This window comes from Tasmannia lanceolata, unplaced genomic scaffold (genome assembly GCF_043159265.1).
Source record: "Tasmannia lanceolata isolate RefF3 unplaced genomic scaffold, GAP_Taslan_0.1 ptg000004l, whole genome shotgun sequence".
NCBI lineage: Eukaryota > Viridiplantae > Streptophyta > Magnoliopsida > Canellales > Winteraceae > Tasmannia > Tasmannia lanceolata.
In genome coordinates this window covers 9,267,501-9,287,029 of record NW_027518681.1, presented here as the reverse complement: position 1 = coordinate 9,287,029, position 19,529 = coordinate 9,267,501, and the positions used below count along the sequence as shown (strand labels likewise).

Below are 19,529 nucleotides of genomic sequence, written 5' to 3'. Positions count from 1 at the left end.
ACTTAATTGATGGTGTAATAAGTAACAAATACAGCAGCATCCAACCCAATCATTATTATTCCCTGAGATTTAGCACTGAAACTAATCTTACTTCAAATTGCTAGAAACACAGTTTACATTATAGTTTCAAAGTAAAAGAACTATGCGATGAAACAAAGTTGACATGTAATTCTCAAAATAAAAAAAAGGTTGATATGTGATAAATGTTGCAGCTTTATCATCCTTGAGTAACCTGCAACCAGGACCAAGCGCAATCACACTCGTCGATTGGACGCTCAGAATAGATGGCCTGAAAAGTACAATTTTAGACATCACCCCCTGAAAAGTACAATTTTAGGATGGTGATGTCCCTTATGGGCTCCATCCAAGCAAAAACTTGTCCATGGAAAAATTTAAGAGGAAATGCTCTCTCCAAAAATTTAAGAGGAAATGCTCTCTCTCTCTCTCTCTCTCTCTCTCTCTCTCTCTCTCTCTCTCTCTCTCTCTCTCTCTCTCTCTGTGCGTGTGTGTCCAGGGTGATATGGATGATGACATCATCAGTGGACCTTATCCATCTCTTTTTGAGCTGAAGCATTGGACAAATGGTCAATGTTAGAAGGTTTTAATGAATTTTAATTGAGAGTAAGAGTGAATTTAGCATGAGAGTAAGCATTGGATGAGCTTACGGAGGGTATCCAGGTGTCGTGGTGTATGTTATTTGCAGATGACATAGTATTAATCGACGAACCAAAGCAGGAGTAAATGCTAAGTTAGAGTTATGGAGAACTACTTTGGAATCCAAAGGTTTTAAACTGAGTAGGACTAAGACAGAGTATATGGAGTGCAACTTTAGTAATGTAAGGAGGCGGGACGAGGATGTAGTAAATATGACTGGACAGGAGGTACCTAAAAGGGATATCTTTCACTATCTTGGTTCAATTCTACATAAGGAAGGAGAGATTGAAGAGGATGTTAACCATAGAATAAGAGCAGGTTGGTTGAAGTGGAAGCTTGCCTTAGGAGTTCTGTGCGACCGTAAAATCCCTACCAAGTTGAACGGAAAGTTTTATCAGACAGCTGCGAGGCCGGCCATGTTGTACGGTTCAGAATATTGGGCCACCAAGAAGCAGCATGTGCATAAGATGAGTGTAGCGGAGATGCGAATGCTTAGATAGATGTGCGGCCACACAAGGTAAGATAGAATTAAAAATGAAGACATTCGTAAAAAGGTGGGGGTGGCACCAATTAAGGAGAAGATGAGAGAGAACCGCTTATGATGATTTGGACATATCCAACGTAGGTCTTTGGATGCTCTAGTGAGAAGAGGCGACTTGTGCCAAATTAATGGAGTAAAAAGAGGTAGGGGCAGACCGAAAACAACTTGGGTAGAAACAGTGAGGAAAGACTTGATAGCTGGAACATAACAGAGAACATGACCTTGGATAGGATAGAATGGAAGAAAATGATCCACGTAGAAGAACCCAACTAGAGCCGGGTAGATTCCTTTCACCTTCTTCATGAATTTTTTCTAAAGGACTCATTTAGCCGACCCCAACTAATTTGGGACAAAGGCTTTGTTGAGTTGAGTTGAGTTGAGTAAGAGTGAATTTAGGTTTGTTTCAAGTGAGGTTCATCAATAAAAAAATGAATACAGTTTTAAGTTTAGTTGTTTCCAATTAGGGTTGGATTTTATCATTCTAATTCTAACTGGAACTCCCTTTGAGAGTAGTTTAGTTACTGAAATTGTGCAGAGGATTCTCCATGTTTAGGATAGAATCCCCATATTTGCATGTTTATTACACTCTTGCCCTCTTGCGAGCTCCTCTTTGATTTGAAAATTTACTCCTTTATTCTTTTTTATCGCGTGTCAGATGAAATTTGAAAATTAATCACAATGGAGTTGCATCACATAGAATTAACATACACTACACCTTGGGTCATCCAGACAATTTTAAAACAAGATTTCTGAGATACCATTATGTAACTGATGAGAGAAGAGCTGCCATTCAAGAAAACTGAAGAGAGAAGAGCTTAAGTGTTCAAATATTGCTGTGAACATACAAGAAAAAAGGAGCCAGCTATTAGATCTACTCATGTCGGAAATAATGCAATGGCTGTGCTATAGCAGCATCGCACCCTAACATCAATATGTCCTAATCATAGCCAAGGTTTCAGGTTTCAGTTACGGTATGTGTTTCAGTCATGATGGAAATGGAAACTGTTAACTTACCAACTTCTCCAAAAGCTTAAGCTGTTGGAGAAATGCGTAATTTATCTTTTATACCTAACACTCCCCTGCACGTGTGGCCACTTGGCAAACACGTGGCACATGTGGTCCCACTTTGGGCCGACCATCGCATGTGGATTTTTGCTATCTGGAAGGGTTGAACTCGAGACCTTTGGCTCTGATACCATGTTAACTTACCAACTTCTCCAAAACCTTAAGCTGTTGGAGAAGGGCGTTATTTATCTTTTATACTTCAACAGAAACATTTCGATTTCGGATGTCGATTTCGGTGAAAATCCTGCAAATTTACGTAAACATATTAGAAAAATATTCAAGAGAGATGAGTTTTTCAACCCCCTCCTCTCTCTCTCTCTCTCTCTCTCTCTCTCTCTCTCTCTCTCTCTCTCTCTTAGGTTAACATGAATTGTGGACAATATTTAAGATGAAACTATGGGAAGTACTAGAATAAGCACAAATATATATTAAATAATCATAATACGAGCAAAAAAAAACCCACGCACAATGGTTTAACAACATCAAACACCTAGTGGCATGCGCATTACATTCTACATTTCATGTGTAACTCATATAAATATTTATCAATAATACATTCACCACGTTTCACATGCAATTCATATAAATATCATTATTTAACAAATATTGCTATAATATGGTACTAATAAACTTACAGTTCTGATTCCGCCTATGCATTTCGGTTGGGATTTCGGTATGCATTTCGGTGGGGGTGGAAACAAAAACATTTCAGTCATTTCATGTTGGTTTTGAAGGAAATTTAAAAATATAATCATAGCCTCATGGACAAGTCAAAATGGCTGCTAGAAATAATTCAGAAGTCATTCTTGCTTCCTAAATTTCAGTTTGGGACTCCCAAAATAGTAAAAAATAAAAAGATTCAAACCATACTAACCAAATTCACAATCTAGATATCTCCTCAAATTTGTGCTTAACTAGAAGCATACTAAAGGTTTGGCTCAATGGAACCATGAAACAAAAAACTATTGTACAAGCACGAGGGCAATGGTGGTTCATTACAAATTTAATAGATAATCTTAAGGGTATTGCAGGGTGTTTCATCAATGCTTAGACATTTCTGGAAAACTGAGAAGATTCATGAAAGTATAGAAAGTTTGAACCATTTAGAAGGAATACTCACAAACTACAATTAGTGACATGGTTTTAAATTTTCACCGAAACTGACAAGAAACGACCGAAATGTTTCAGTTTCCATCCCCACCGAAATCGATACCAAAACTAAAACCTATCCGAAACCAAAATCGTAAGTGTATTAGTTTTTTTTTTTTTTTTTAACGTAAGTGTATTAATGGTTATAGTGTTATACTATATCCGTATGTGTTACATACTTATATTTTTATATATTGCATGTGAAATGTAATATATGTATTACGTATGCATATTTAAATGGATTACATGTGAAATGTGATATGTACCAAATTGCCATTTCAAAAGGAAGTGGTATGTACTAAATTATCAGACATGCGTGACTATGCATGTCACTATAAGTATCATGTTGTTAAGCCATTATGGATGATTGTCTTGCTTTTGTGGTGGTTTATAAGAGTGTAATTGTGCTTATTCTAGCATTTCCTGAATTTCATCTTAAAACTTTATCATTTACACATATTTTCATACATTTTCATGATTTTACGAGATTTTCAGCGAAATTTTCAGCCGAAATCAAAACATTTCCATTTCTATGACAAACGAAACCCAAATTTAAAAACATCGAACACCTTGTGACATGCACGGTCACACATGTCTGATAGTTTAGAATATACCAAATTTCACATGTAATTCATATACACATTTATACATAATATATGCATCATATTTCGCATGCAATTCATATAAATATAATTATGTAATATATACAGACATAGTTGTAAATTTTGTTTCAGTGGCCATTTCATTTTGGCCACAGAAACGAAATTTAGGAAAATTTCGGTAAATTTCGGTAAATTTCGTCAAATTTTGGCTGAAATTTCCAGAATGGACCGAAATCCAGAACGAAACGAAATTTTTGTTCTTCGTTCCGGTTTTCAGCCGAAACCGAAACGTTTCGTCCATTTTGGACGAAACGAAACAAAATTTATAACAATGCATACAGATATAGTATAGGTTATACCACTTACGCTTACAATTTTGGTTTATGCATTTTGGTCGTTTCGGTTTCAGTTTCGGTGAGGATGGAAACAGAATCATTTCGATCATTTTGTGTCTGTTTCGATGGAAATTTAAAACCATGGTTGAAATCTATTAAATTCGACAATCTTATTTTTTATGTCTATGACAATGATCGGGAGGATCAAGGACAATGATCGGGAGGATCAAGGTTTCTTTCTAACTCCGTAAACTATTGAAAAGGGGGAACAACAACAAAAAGAAGTAGAAATCATAAAACATGATTTTGCAAAGCATACAATAAAAACTGTTGTATTCAAATTTTTCGATCAAACACGAGTTAGAGATTTGGTCATTGGATGTGCTAAAGTTAATGTCGCTACAAATCTTGATCGCATAGAAAGAGAAAGACAACCACTCCAAAAAAATATCGGGTGAAAAGTATTTATCTAAGTTATAGAACCTAGAAAAATCAAGACGAGTCTCTAGTCCAAGTATTTGGTTCGATAGAAGAGCTTTCCTCTACATCTGCTTGAACTTGTGGCAATGTTCTCTCAAACACGAAAGGATTAATGTATTGCAAAATCTAGGTTGTGCCAAGTGTAACGGGGACACAACCGGTATTAAAATCAAAACGTACCTCGTCTAGTTGCGTCTTCAGAAGTAGTCCCTAATAGCACATTTGGTTGCCACTCCTGGTTGAGAGGGTTGGTTGGCCAAACTCTATAGGGAGAGTTGGCCCCGTGACCTGTTGACTCCTCCCCCGATAGGCTAGGAAGCACAGGTACTCTCCCGGGGCTCCCATACCCGACACGTATTGCGTACGAGTACGTTCGGGTACGTCCTGGGTACGTACCCACATTTTGAAAGAAAAAAAAAACCCAAATTTGGCTGTTGGGTGCGTTTAGGGTGCGCACCCACGCGTACCCTATACATCCTGCTTCTCCCAGCTGGTGTAAATCCTTCCTGCTTCTTCTCTCTCCTCCCCTGCACTTAGTATTTACATGTAAATCATTTAAGTAAATGTCCATTTACTTAAGATTTACATGTAAATAACGGAATATCCCCCATTTGGATTTATTAAAAATAGTTTCAAGACCCAAATCTAAAAGGAAAAAAAGTCAACTCTCCTGTTCTAGTACAAAATTCAAAGAAAAAGGGTCGGGTCAAAATTTTAACTTTCATAACTTCGAAACGGTGTGCTATTTTTCAAATTTTAAAAATTCATAAAATCTATCATGTCCAAACATTATTAAATCCCAAAAGTCCAGTATAAAAAATCTTATAATTTGGTCTCTAAAAATTATTCATCTTGTCAGGCACTGGTCAACACACTGGCGACAGACTTTTTTTTCTAATGAATGATGTATTGATGCCTCATGTTATGAAATATGGAACTTAATCACTTATGAAATGAAAAGTAATATTAGAATTTTCCATTTTGGTGATGTTATTGTTATTTAATTGTTGTCCAATTATTTTTTTAAATTTTTATAAATATATAATAAAATATTAAAATATATTATTATATTCAGCGTACCCGAACGTACCCGCACCCGGTTTTTTTTTAAATCACGTACCCGTGTCGTGTCGTACCCGCGTCGTGTTGTACCCGCACCCCGTACCCGTACCCATGCTTCATAGCCGATAGGCCTAGCAGGTGTGGGCCGGAACCTTGGAGGTTTGCTCATGGGTTGCAAGAGCACTTGCTTCTGCATGTGACGCACACAGCAGGAAATCATACTTCAACTCGTGGGCGTGCCCTAAGGGAGCTTTGGGTGCGGATTGTGAGCTATCTACAAGGATGCTCCAGTTTCTTTAGTCGATGATGGGGGCCAAAGACAGTGCATATTGGGTTGGGTTCCCACATGCATTGCGCGTACAAACCGGTGCAGGGGGCTAGCTATACCGTTTGCCTTCTGTATCGCGGTACGTCTTGTGGACAGACCAATCTCTAGGTCTTCCATGAGTTCGTGTCGGGGCGACCTCGGTTGCCCTCGTGAGGTGAACACCTTGCGGATCAGTCAATGGGGCATCTTGCTCCTTGGATGACCAAGCCCAGTGCTTGGCGGATTGGTGCGTGGCATCGTCATGCCTCGTACTCGATGGACTTTGCATTGGGCTCCAAGGCCTGATGTTCGATGTAATCATGATGCAGGCTGATCATGAGAGTGGGTATCTAAAAGTGCATGTCAAGATCTGAGCCAAGTAGCCTGTTGAACATCTTAGAGATTGTGTGCACATTCGAAGCATCAAGGGGTGTTAGCGTGTAGGGCCTTCAAAGCCTTGCATGATTGAAGGCTTGCCCTAGCATTCGTGCATGTTAGGGCGCCGCACGGGTTATTCCGCTGCTCAAACATTAGGCATGTGACAGTTGGAATCAGAGCGAAATGGTCCAAGCTAACTTCAGAGTGTGCTTTGAGAGCTGGTATCAGATGGTATCAAGTGACAGATCAGAGCAGGTTGTGAATGCAAGAGCTTGTCAAAGAGTTGTAATACAGTTGGTGTCTGTGCTGGCATAGTTGCAGCAAGTTGCAGTGTTTGCGGCTACGGTTAGTGAATCTCTAGTGCATGTTGCTATACATAAAAGAACGGGAAACGCTTTCAGTTGTGGCAGAGTTGGAAAGAGGTTGAATGTTAACCAAGTGGTTGCAGCTTCGTGTGCTAAGTCGCGGATGTCTTTGAATCTAACACTTTGAAAGTCTATTAATCAGCCGAAGAAGAGCTAAAATTGCGTGGGTATGTTCCGTTCTGAAAAGTGACGCAAAGCTTTCTCAGTGTTGTGTGTGAGACTTCATTGAGTCGTGTTGGTGGCATGGGTTACTTTGTAAACTCAGTAAACAAAATGGCAAAGTATGGAAGAAGCTTGGAAGTTTGAACTCTCCCCTATTCTACTTGAGTCGCGCAACAGAGGCGCGATGGCCTGGAAAGAAGTTTGAACTCTCCCCTATCCTTTTTTCTATACATTAAAGCATTAACTATTGCTTGGGCAAAGGCCCTCCCTCTATTCGGCTTCGTCACTGCCATTGACTAGGGGAGGGATGGAGAGTAATCTCCAATAGCATGGAAAGTCGTCCCTTGGTTGTACAACAATGGCAAGCTTCCCCCATTGGGTTTTTGAAATTAAAAGTTGATGGTTCTAGTTATGGCAATCCAGGACCCACTGGTATTGGGGTGTAGTGAGAGATTCTTTGGGAGAGGTTATATGGGCTTTCTCAGGTCCTATTGGGTCAGCTGATGCCAGTGAAGGTGAGGTGAGGGCTGTTCATCAATGTCTATTACTTTTAGAAACAAAAAGCATGGATCATACTATTGTGGAAGGAGACTCTCTCAACGTCATTAGGTGGCTGAAGGGCTCCTTGGGCCCACCCTGGAGATTTGCTCGGTACTTTGATGAAATGAAGGATAGATCTGCATGTTCCTCCCTCACTTTTGTACATGTGAGGAGATCCGCAAATGGAATTGCTGACAAGCTTACTAGGGATGGAGTTCATAAGCAAGATTTAGAGATGTTTGATTTCTTACCCCCTTGATAGGCAACCCCGTGTCTGTTGGGGGGCTGTCCGTATTATTTGTTCTTTTTAGTGGCTTTCTGCATCTTTTGGGCGGACTTTCTTTGTCCCCCTTTCCCTTTAATGAAATTTATCACCATTCAGAAAAAAAAAACCATAATTTTTGGAAGCACGCATCACCTAAGCCCCCATGACAATTCACCATTATCTCTCCTCTTCTTTCTCTTTTAGTTTGTTGTCATAGATGACTCTTTTATCATATTAGGACCACGATCTGCATCATCAAGGAATCACCTACCCATTAGTTGATTGGTTGATCCACTACATCTTCTGTAAAGACGTAGTCTTCTCCTGTTCCCCTTGGTTGAAGGATCAGCTGCAAGTTGCCTCAAGGTAGGGAGAGCAGTCCCTAGGTAACTTTTTGTGCCACCATAAGAAGAGCACAGAAGGGCCAATATTGCAGTTTTTACAAAGAGAAATACCCTAGAACCCCGATTCTTTGATTTCAAGTAAGTGTATTTACTATGATTTGCATAGCCAGGATATTCGGGACATAATATGTAATGTTACCAGCAGAGGAGACATTGAGAAATGGAATTTGATTTCTTGCATCATGGAACAGGTTTGACAATCATTATCGAGAGACTGCCTTGGTGAATTGGTGGACCAAAATATAATAAGCTCACTTACCTGATTCATTTATTTCTTCATGTTCTGATAAAATAAGCATATTCATGGGAATGGGAACGTTTTCTGATAAAATTGGAATTTTTTAGGGTATGAAAACCCTTGCCAAATCCTTTAGTATTAGTAATATAAGCTCACTTACTGTAGGGTTTTCATACCCTACGGTAATTTTTCAAACAAAAAAACGTGAATGGGAAAAAAAAAGGAGGAAGAATCAATGCATAGGGTTTAAAACACAATAAAACGGAGCAGAAGAAAAAATTATAACAGAGGAAAGATCATACAGGATCTAGCAGACAGGGACAAGAAGCATAAAGTGAACGTGAATGAGTGGAAAGAGAAACAAAACCAAAAAAAATGGACTAACCTGCTGTGCAAGCACAATACGACCTTCGCATTTACCAGTAGTTGCAGATAGAATTGGAAATGTGAAATTTCTTAACTGGATGACTAATGAACCAGTATTCAAAACAATATTTCTCCCAAGCAACCGGGAGAAAGGTATCTCATTAACTAAGCATATAGGGTCGAGCTTTCTTATAAACTCAATCATTCCAGCATCACCACCTTCAATTTTTGTCAAGGTTACATCCAACTCTGTAGCACAAATGGATAGAAGAGAAGCTCTGTTAGTGCTAGGCTTAAAACCAGCCTGGAACCCTGTTCTACATGCACCTGATCCTTCTGAAGGCACCATTTTCTGGCATGCCATGTAATAAGACCGAAATGCCTTCTTATGAACTTCTTCTTGCAATTTTTGAACAGCTGAATTATCATGCACGTCAATCTCAATCCCATCATGGTAGATCTTTTTCGGTTCATTTTGTTCAGTACATCCCAAGTCCCCAGAACCTTCGGAAACAATCTCATCAAGGAACTTCAATCTGGCATCTAATTCGCAGATCTCATTCTTCATCAGATAATAATGTTCATCAAGCCACCCCTGAATTGGCTCTTCCTCAATATCGGCAGTGAGTTTACGTATGCTAAATTTGACACATCCAACTCTTGTTGACTTAAGCTTTGTATGTTTAGAGCTTTCATTGTTCACCCGAAATATCAGACTAGTTTTAGCAGCAATGATAAGCTTTAAAGCACGCAATGTGTCCTCTACGGCATCCTCAATCGCCCGTAACTGCAACCTATAAGGCATGCAGATATGAACATCCAGACCTTGAATAATCCAATCCATAGTGGTGACAACTGGTATTTTTGTATCGATTGAACTATTTGAAGTAGACACATTAGGAATACGTGAAATCTGCATCCGGCTACTTTTGAATACCCTGGCGTCATTGAAACTTAGCATAAGCCCTTCAAGTAGCACTCCTATCCGGGCATTCTCGGAAAAGATGGACTGCACCTGGACCATTGCTTCTACTCCATCAGCAAGTTCGGCAGATATACTCAACATTTCCACATCAAGAGCGAAGGGAGATTCCCTCTTTTTGTGTTGTTTATCGGATCGTACGGGATCCACAACAGCTTCCTTTACTGGTTCGATATCTTTCCCATTAAATTTTTTTTCCTTTGCTTCATTATCAGATGCCTGAAGCTTCTGATTGTATAGCAGAAACTTAAAACGCAAGATGAACTCATATAGCGACAGATGTACATCGGGTTCCCACCTGACTGCAATATTGGTTGCACTGAAAAAAGAGCATACAGAAATCTCATTACTCCCACCAAAGGGGCGCACAAATTTAGCGTTCTGTATATCAAACAAAGTCACTTTTGCAATAGGCTTATGCTCTGCGGAATATTCGTGGAAGATAGATCTAGCCCTTTCTAGTTCCATCTGTGTGGACTGCTTGTCTTTGTTCATACACAGACTGAAATGGAAAATTTCAAGGCATGTTGAGTATTTTAGGCATTGACAGCCATGGGAGGTCATGGATGCTATGCTTGCCCTGCGTGGTGTGCCATCGGCAGAGCTGGTGATTATAACTTGACCCCCTTGCGAACCAAAATTAACACGTTTGGGATCTGCAACAACTGAATTTTCCACACCCACATCACCAGAAAAATTTATAGAACACCGTTCAAGATTAAACTTCAAGATCCGGGTCCCCCTAACTGACGGCTTTCCTGAACGTTCCACCCTATTTGACGCTGTTCTTTTCCCAGAAGCAGATAGACTCTTTAACAACGCTTTAAAAGACAAAATGGTTGAAAGAAGTGATTCAACACGCCGGAAGCTAAAGGATATACTCATCCCAGTTACATCAACATAGAAAACCAATTTCCACCTACTGGGATCGTTTTTCTCAGGTGATTCCAGTTCTTTGTACCCCCAATCCAGACTCACCCGTGCTATATGCAATAAGGAACCTGAATTTGTTTCCACACCAAATAGGCTTTCCTTCAAGCATTCTTGGTATTCATCTGCCATGTGCAAATGTAATTCACCCAGTTCCATATGTACTGCAACCCCCATACCTGCTATATTATTGGCAAACAAATGTGAGGATTGTGAGCACCCCTGCATAAATGAGCATATTGTGAGCACCCCCGCATAGTCAAAAAAATTAAAAAGAAAAAGAAAAGCAATAACAGTTTCACATAATATACCAATGATCAAGAATAAGAATAAGCAATGTTATTTTCTTAAAGAAAATGACCGGCAGGGTCTTTATATGAAGTTGCGTTCTTTCCAACAGTATGCCTATGACACCAAAAAAAAAAATTGATCTCCAATCAAAGTCGTAAAGGGCCGAGATATACATATCTACCAGTGTCAAGAAACAACTACTACTGAAATGAATTTGAGGATTAAAAACATTATTTGATCTAGGAAGGGCCTATGCCCCAACAGTTATGACAACATGCTGTCAAACGACTCAAACCAACAATGCATTTGCATCCTAGTGAGCATCCACGATCAATTGGAGAGGTCAAATTATAACCCTTCGTGAAATAGCAAGATCTCATAAGACGTATTACACAAGTTAGTGTTTGACCATAGACGAACATATTGTAAATAATTTTATTTCAACTTCCAAGTGGTCATGTCAGCAGCTCTGCATAGCGTGCACAAACTATTTGAGTAAGGAATATCATTTGTATAGAAAAATATAATCTAGTGTAAGAAGAAAAGATCATGAATTTGGCCAAGTTCCATACCTTTAAGAAGAAGAGACCATTACTTCTTTCTGAACGAATGTAAAAGTAACTTGGGAAAAAATGTCATCTCACATGTATATTTTTTAAATGAAAAAAATGTCAGGCTAAAATTATGGTAATGGAAGTATCTAGGGAGCATGCCTGCTCTTGATAGTGTATATGAATTTGTATTAGACTTAATAATTCTCAAATAAGTAAATAAATTCTGAAACATATCAAGGCTGAACCATTGTAAAGAAAGCTATGTTTGATTTTTCAAATCCGATGCACAATACAATGATGTCAAGAGTACAGAACGTTGACCAGTTCAACCTTCTATTGACAAAAAACTGAACCAATTGACTTTTTCTATTCATCTGCATAGAAAAATACAATCTACCGTAGGCAAAACAACTCTCCATAACACATTCCATATAACTAAAAACAACATTCTGCCTCATGGAAAACATAGCAAAGTGGCCAAACAAGCACAGGCTTTCCATGACACATTCCATATAACTAAAAAGAACATTGTGCCTCATGGAAAACATAGCAAAGTGGCCAAACAAGCACAGGTTTTCCACGTCTTTCATAAGCCTTTCAGATTTGGTCAGGCAATAAACAAGTTAACACCATGACTTTGGCCAAGTTCCACAAAGTTAAGAATAGAAGAACATTACCCCTTTCTGAATGAAGGTAAAACTAGCTTGAAAGAAAGGAAAGGTTCAAAGATCTCACAAGGATAGTTTGGAAATGTAAAAAAATCAGGCTAAAACAGAAGGGACATAGGGAGCATGCCCGCATAGAAAATATGAAAAAATATCAGGCTTAAAAGTTATTGTTTTTGAGGAGACCGAAACCAAAACCAAAAAATTTAAAACCTAGGGTACAGCCAGTGGAAAAGAGAGGAAAGGAAGGAGAAGGGAGTTCTTGGAGTTCAGAAAGCATACCCCGCAACTCCCAAAAAGTGTGTAATGTATATACATGTATACATATGGGATTTGCTACGGACCATCGCAGAAGGCATTTCGCGCTTGGACTGTTGCAGGTGAGAGCAGCCACACAGGCTCAGATTTTGTCTTATTCATTTAATTCATCTGAGGTGGCTGCTCTCACATGCAACCGCCCAGGCGTGAAATGCCTTCTAAGATGGTCCCTAGCAAATCCCTGTACATATATATATATATATATATATATATATATATATATATATATAGAGAGAGAGAGAGAGAGAGAGAGAGAGAGAGAGAAAACGGTTCCTACACATGTGTAGAGAGTTCTCTACACACTAGCTTAAAATACAGTGGGGGCCCACATTGTTTGGGTGATCCAAGCCATCCATTTTAAAGGGCCTCACATAGATAGGGTGTCTACAAAAAATCAGATCCATAGGATCATCCCAACCCTATGATTTGTGGAGGTAAAATGGATGTCTTTAAACCTTCACAAATTAGTCCATTTTTTGCCTCCACAGTTCGAATGGTTAGGATGATCCTATGGATCTGATTTTTTGTGGAAACCCTATCTATGTGAGGGCCTTAAAAATGAATGGTTTGGATCACCCAAATAATGTGGCCCCCACTGTATTTTAAGCTAGTGTGTAGATAACTTATCTACACATATGTGTAGGAACCGTTCTCTCATATATATATATATATATATATATACTCACCAAACTTATGGTGAGCTAGGTTCCCAATCACATGGGTCCCACATTTTGGGGAGTGATCCAAACCATTCATTTGCAAGGCCTTATCATAGATAGGGTGTGTACCAAAAATCAGCTCCATAGGATCATCCTAACCCCTCCATTTGTGGAGGACAAAAATGGACAGACACAATGGAGCTGATTTTTGGTACACCCCCCATCTATGTAAGAGACTTTCAAATGAATGGTTTGGATCATCCTAACAAAGTGGGCCCCCATGTGATTGGGCAAGCTTAAGCTCACCAACAGTTTCCTCTATATATATATATATATATATGAGAGAGAGAACAGCTCCTGCGCTCGAGTGCAAAAAACATGGCGGGCCCACATTTTTTGGGTGATCCTAAGCATTCATTTGAAAGCCCCATCATGGATGGGGTGTGTACCAAAAATCAGCTCCATTGGATCATCTTAGTCCAAACCAATTCTACCATTCTTAGATCATCCTAACCCTTCCATTTGTGGGGTGAAAAAATGGGCAGATTTGTGGACAAACAGTATATGTCCATCCCCCCCCCCCCACACACACGCGCGCGCGCACGCACACACACACAAATGGACACCCTAAGATGATCCAATGGAGCTGATTTTTGGTACACACCCCATCCATGATGTGGCCTTTAAAATGAATACTTAGGATCACCCAAAAAATGTGAGTCCACCCTTGTTCTCTCCACTCGATCGCAGATAAGCTATCTGCGCTCGAGCGCAGGAACTGCTCTCTGCTCTCTCTCTCTCTCTCTCTCTCTCTCTCTCTCTCTCTCTCTCTCTCTCTATATATATATATATATATATATATATATATATATATATATCTGTGTGTGTGTGTGTGTGTGTGTGTGTGTGGAATGTAACGAATATTATAAGTATGCCACTTCCCTCAAATGTAAAATGGACTTCATCCAAAAGACATTAGAAAAGAGAATAAAACTGAAATACATATTGTATCTCTTAACAAACATAAAGAACCCTAAAAGATTAGCATGCATCCTTCCAACGAAATGAAAGTGCCCAATTGTATTATATTTTCACAATTTCCCCCAAAAAGATTATAGCTAGGTCAAGTTTGACAGAGTTTGTCTAAGAGTTGCTAAATTGACTACATGAATTCATAATGAACCACATTATCAAAAGCTCGCATCTTTCTATCTCGAGTAAAAATAAGGTTAATTTCTATGAATAACAATGTAAGTGCCCAATTGTATTATATTTTCACAATTTGCCCCAAAAAGATTATAGCTAGGTCAAGTTTGACAGAGTTAGTCTAAGAGTTGCTAAATTGACTACATGAATTCATAATGAACCACATTATCAAAAAATTGCATCTTTCTATCTCGAGTAAAAATAAGGTTAATTTCTATGAATAACAATGTTGCTAAGGAAATGAAAATTATAACACAGACAGAGACAACATATACTCAACTCAACTCAACTAAGCCTTTGTCCCAAACTAGTTGGGGTCGGCTAATGAATCCTTTAGAAATTTTTCATGAAGAAGGTGAAAGAATCTGCCTGGCTCAAATTGACTAAGTCTAATCCTGACACTAGTTGGGTTCATCTACATCGATCATTTTCTTCCATTCTCTCATATCCAAGGTCATGTTCTCTATTATGTTCCTAGCCATCAAGTCTTTCCTCACTATTTCTACCCAAGTTGTTTTCGGTCTGCCCCTTCCTCTTTTTACTCCATCAACTTGGCACAAGTCACTTCTTCTCACTAAGGCAAGACTTACAACATATAAAAACAAAAAACGATCTCTTACTACCTTGCATAAAACATAGGATTTATTTCTATGAATGACAACGCCATTAAGGAATGATAATTATAATACATGCAGAGATTTCTCAATATAAAATCAAACATCCAACGACTTTCCCACTTCTCAGCTAAACAGTCCTCTAGATCAGAAGCCTCACAGAAACCCAAATAGAGAAAACTCTATACCTCGAGAAAAATCTCAGATCTTGTCTAGGATGTTTGTCAACCTCAAAGACCCATGACTCTTTTTACAAAGAACAAGCGATTGCTTTACTAGAATCCCCTTCAATGACCAATCATCCCCAAAGGCACTTACAAAAGAATTCAAAAGTCCTGTAAGAGAGCTCTTGCCTTCACTTCATTTGAATCTTTAATACATAAATAACATGAAAAGACACATCCTACAATGCCCAAATGTTTCTGAAACACTCATGGCATAATCAAAGAGAAAAAATCAAGAAGCAGAAAATGCAAATGTATGAACAAAATACAACCCTGAAATTTGGACTCATAGTAGACTGGAGGATTTATAGGATGAACCATCAAGTCCAAGAACCATTCACTTTTTTCTTCGTAACACATTAAAAAGCTTTTACCAACATATCAATCAACAATTTGATATGTTGGTAAAACAACCATTATGATTTTAGGTATCCTCAAATTAACAATAAGCAGGTAGACAGAAAGTTTTGTTGAATGCAAGTCAAAAATTGAAATAATATCTTCAAGTAGATGCAACCGTTCAAAACAAAAACAAACAAACAAAAACCCACCAAGCAGATGCATATTCCTTAGCTCAACAGTAACGCAGCAGAAAAAACTGAGAGTAATTGATGATTAGCACAAAGTGTATTACTTACATGGTATAGGGGCAAGCCACTGAGGCTGTAAAGTACAATAGTCATCTCTGGCGCTGAAACTGTACATGTCCACATGATAACTTTCATGTCAGCTGTCTGTGATCTATCAAGGTAGGAATTATCCTTAGACGTATCCTCACGGAGGACCATTCTCTTCTTTTTTGACTTGAGAAGATGTATCCATGGTTTTAATCTGCTCATAATGATATTGCACTGTGTACCCCCGAGTTTGATATCAATTTCAGCTTTGATAGGTGCTGTCAGCTGAAAGTGGAGGCGTCCTAAATTAAATATATAGTCCATATAAAGGCTTACCAAGTTGGGTTCTAGAGTGACCACAAAACCAAAATTTTAAATCGCTAGAGAGACAGGAAAATATAACAAGAAAAACAAGGAACCAAACATAAGAAACTCCAATAGAAGATAAACTACAATATATGAATCAGAAACTCAACATTCAACAGGTGTGACAACGAAGTGTTTCTGTACAAATAAATCATGCAGTGGCCAGAAAGAATGGTCAACAAAAGTGTATTATATAACTACAGTATATATATATAGGGAAATGTTATAAGCACAACCATAGTTTGATATTTGCAGAGACCCAGAGAAGTGTTATAAGCATTTAGGTCCAAACACTGATCTCCGTGCAAGTGTGCATACTGAAACTATGAGATTAAAAATTGCAACCAAATAACACGGTTTAAAGAAAGGTCAAGACCATTGCAAGCATAAAATAACAATTTGAGGTGCTGAGTGAACCAATGCATAAAAGCATATCAGGGCTTTGGCGCCAGGGGTAAAAGGTTGAAAATGATCCTGAAGAAAGCGGTACACCCATGTATCATTAATCTTCTTTACATCCCTTCCATTTCTTCTCCTTTTCTTTCTTTACAAACCAGATAGCCGGGTTTTGTTTCTACTTACCGTCCCATCCATGCTTGGATGGAGGGAGTGGGGAAGGCCACTGCCGTGCCGTCAAACCAATCCCTAACTCAAAGCAGCATTCCTTACTTGACGCTTAGCTCTATAAGGACTCAGGAGCTTATACTTCTTTGCTTCAACTCCGGGACAATCAATCAATCAATCTGACGAGAGAACCGTTAGTCGCTTCCTCTCCCTATGGTCGAGTGAGCTTCGCTTCCTTGCTTACTCCACGGCGCTCTGTCAATCAGGAACTTCATGAGATCTCTGAGTGGTATGAAACCATTCAGCAAGAAAAGGCGATCTTGTGCTATACACCGGTGATCTCTTGCCTACCGAAGCACGCAAACTTCCATCTTGTCCCAGATCACATTCCGTGAATCGAGAGGGGATGATGGTACAAGCACACACACGCGAGCACACGCACGCACACACACACATATATCGGAAAATTGTTTCCGCGCTCAAGCACAGATTGCTTATCTGCGCTCGAGTGCAGAAAATAGGGGTGGGCCCACATTTTTTGGGGGATCCAAAGCATTCATTTGATGGGCCCTATCATAGGTAGGGTGTGTACAAAAAATCAGGCTCCATTGGATCATCCCAACCCTTCCATTTGTGGGGGGGGGGGGGGGATGGACAGATATTGTTTGTCCACAAAAATCTCTCTCTCTCTCTCTCTCTCTCTCTCTCTCTCTCTCCTCATTGGATCATCCCAACCGTTCCATTTGTGGGCAGGAAATGGACAGATACTGTTTGTCCACAAATCGGCCCCTTGGTGGCGTGGAATGGACAGATATTGTTTGTCCTTCTCTCTCTCTCTCTCTCTCTCTCTCTCTCTCTCTCTCTCTCTCTCTCTCTCTCTCTCTCTCTCTCTCACACACACACACACACACAAACACACATACACCCACTCACGTGTCCTGCCGTGTCCGACACAACACGCGTGTCCACACGTGTCAACACTCCTTTGGACACTTTTACTTGTATTGCTGGAAGTGTTAGACTTAATGTGGGTGTGTGGACATGTTTTTGTACCATGTCAAGTGTTACATTCTGTTTTTTATTTAATATTGTGTTTACCTCATTTAGACAACTCATATCCAACTCATATCCATGTCGAAACTGGACACACGAATCCATATCCACGAATCATGATTACATATACTTTCTATTTTAGTTGTGTCCCCGTTTCTAAAGTTTTGTGGTTTTTCCGTGTCAGATACTCCGTGTCTGTGTCGGCACGCGACACTCGTGTCCATGTCCACAGATCATAGCTTGATCATCAAAATTATCTAGAATACCTTTACCATCTTGGGCTAATTTAATGGTGATAAGTTGACGAGTGAGGGGGGATCATAAGAAGAACGAAAGAGCGGCCAGAGGGATGCCATAGGTGTAGAAGTAGATTAGGTGAAAGAAGTAAATGAGAGATTTCATGTTCTTTCAGATGAACAAGAAGTGGAGGAAAAGAGGCTAGAAAACACTTGCACACGACCAGAGAAGGAAGGGGCAAGATAATTGAGGTTTTCAAAACTTTAGAGGAGGATAATTTATTCTCACTTAAGCCTAATTTTACTAAAATGACCCTAACTATATTAAGTGACATGCTAACATGCACCTATTTTAAGATATGATGCTAAAATGCACCTAATTTGAGTGGTATAAATGCCACCTTGTACCCTATTTTAAGAGAGTTGCTAGCAAAACGGGATCCCATGCTGAAAAAAAGCACGGAGTCCACCCTGACATGTGTGCAAATAATAAAAAAAGTGAGCGCTTATCCCCACAAAGAAAATAAAAAAGATGAAAACTGGTCAAATGAAAGGGTCATTTTCACCCCTTCTTTATTTTGAGCACGGGATCCCGTTTTAAAAGTGTTTTCCTTATTTTAATGATGGTGTAGGTTGGCAAGGAAAATAAATGATTTCAACTAGCAAGAGAAATTTGGACCAGCAAGGGAAAAATTTCAATTGAAAACCCTAGAAAAGAAAAGATGGGAGAAGGAAAACGAGAAAGACAAGACCTTCGAGAATGAGATTAGCGTGTGTGTGTGTGTATATATATATATATATATATATATATATATATATAGAGAGAGAGAGAGAGAGAGAGAGGAAAAGGATTGTACACTCGAGCGTACCAAGCTTATGGTACGCTCGAGTGCCCCAATCACATGGGTCCCACATTTTTTGCCGTGATCCAAAGCATTCATTTGCAAGGCCCTATCATAGGTAGGGTGTGTACCAAAAATCAACTTCATTGAATCATCCTACCCCCTCCAAAAGTGGAGGGCAAAAATGGGCAAATTTGTGGTCTGTCCATTTTGCCCTCCACAAATGGATGGGTTAGGATGATCCTATGGAGCTGATTTTTGGTACACACCCTATCTATGATAGGGCGGAGGGCAACAATGGGCAAATTTGTGGACAAACAGTGTCTGTCCATTTTGACCTTCGCAAATGGATGGGTTAGGATGATCCTATGGAGCTGATTTTTGGTACACACCCCATCTATATAAGGGCCTTTCAAATGAATGCTTTGGATCATCCTAAAAATGTGGGCCCACATGTGATTGGGCACTCGAGCGTACCATAAGGTTGGTACACTC

The 19,529-nt window shown here is 39.3% G+C and overlaps 1 protein-coding gene across 4 annotated transcripts in view; it reads right to left on the bottom strand.

The window, feature by feature from the left end:
• Positions 1 to 19,529, bottom strand: part of LOC143876251 (protein SABRE-like) — a 109,175-nt gene that overhangs the window by 50,692 nt on the left and 38,954 nt on the right. For all 4 annotated transcript variants that reach the window (XM_077377982.1, XM_077377983.1, XM_077377984.1 and 1 more), the window contains 2 exons: positions 15,995 to 16,258; positions 8,933 to 11,047 (listed from right to left, as the gene is read on the bottom strand). In XM_077377982.1, coding sequence (XP_077234097.1) covers positions 8,933 to 11,047; positions 15,995 to 16,258 — 2,379 coding nt within the window. The remainder of the gene's footprint in view (positions 1 to 8,932; positions 11,048 to 15,994; positions 16,259 to 19,529) is intronic.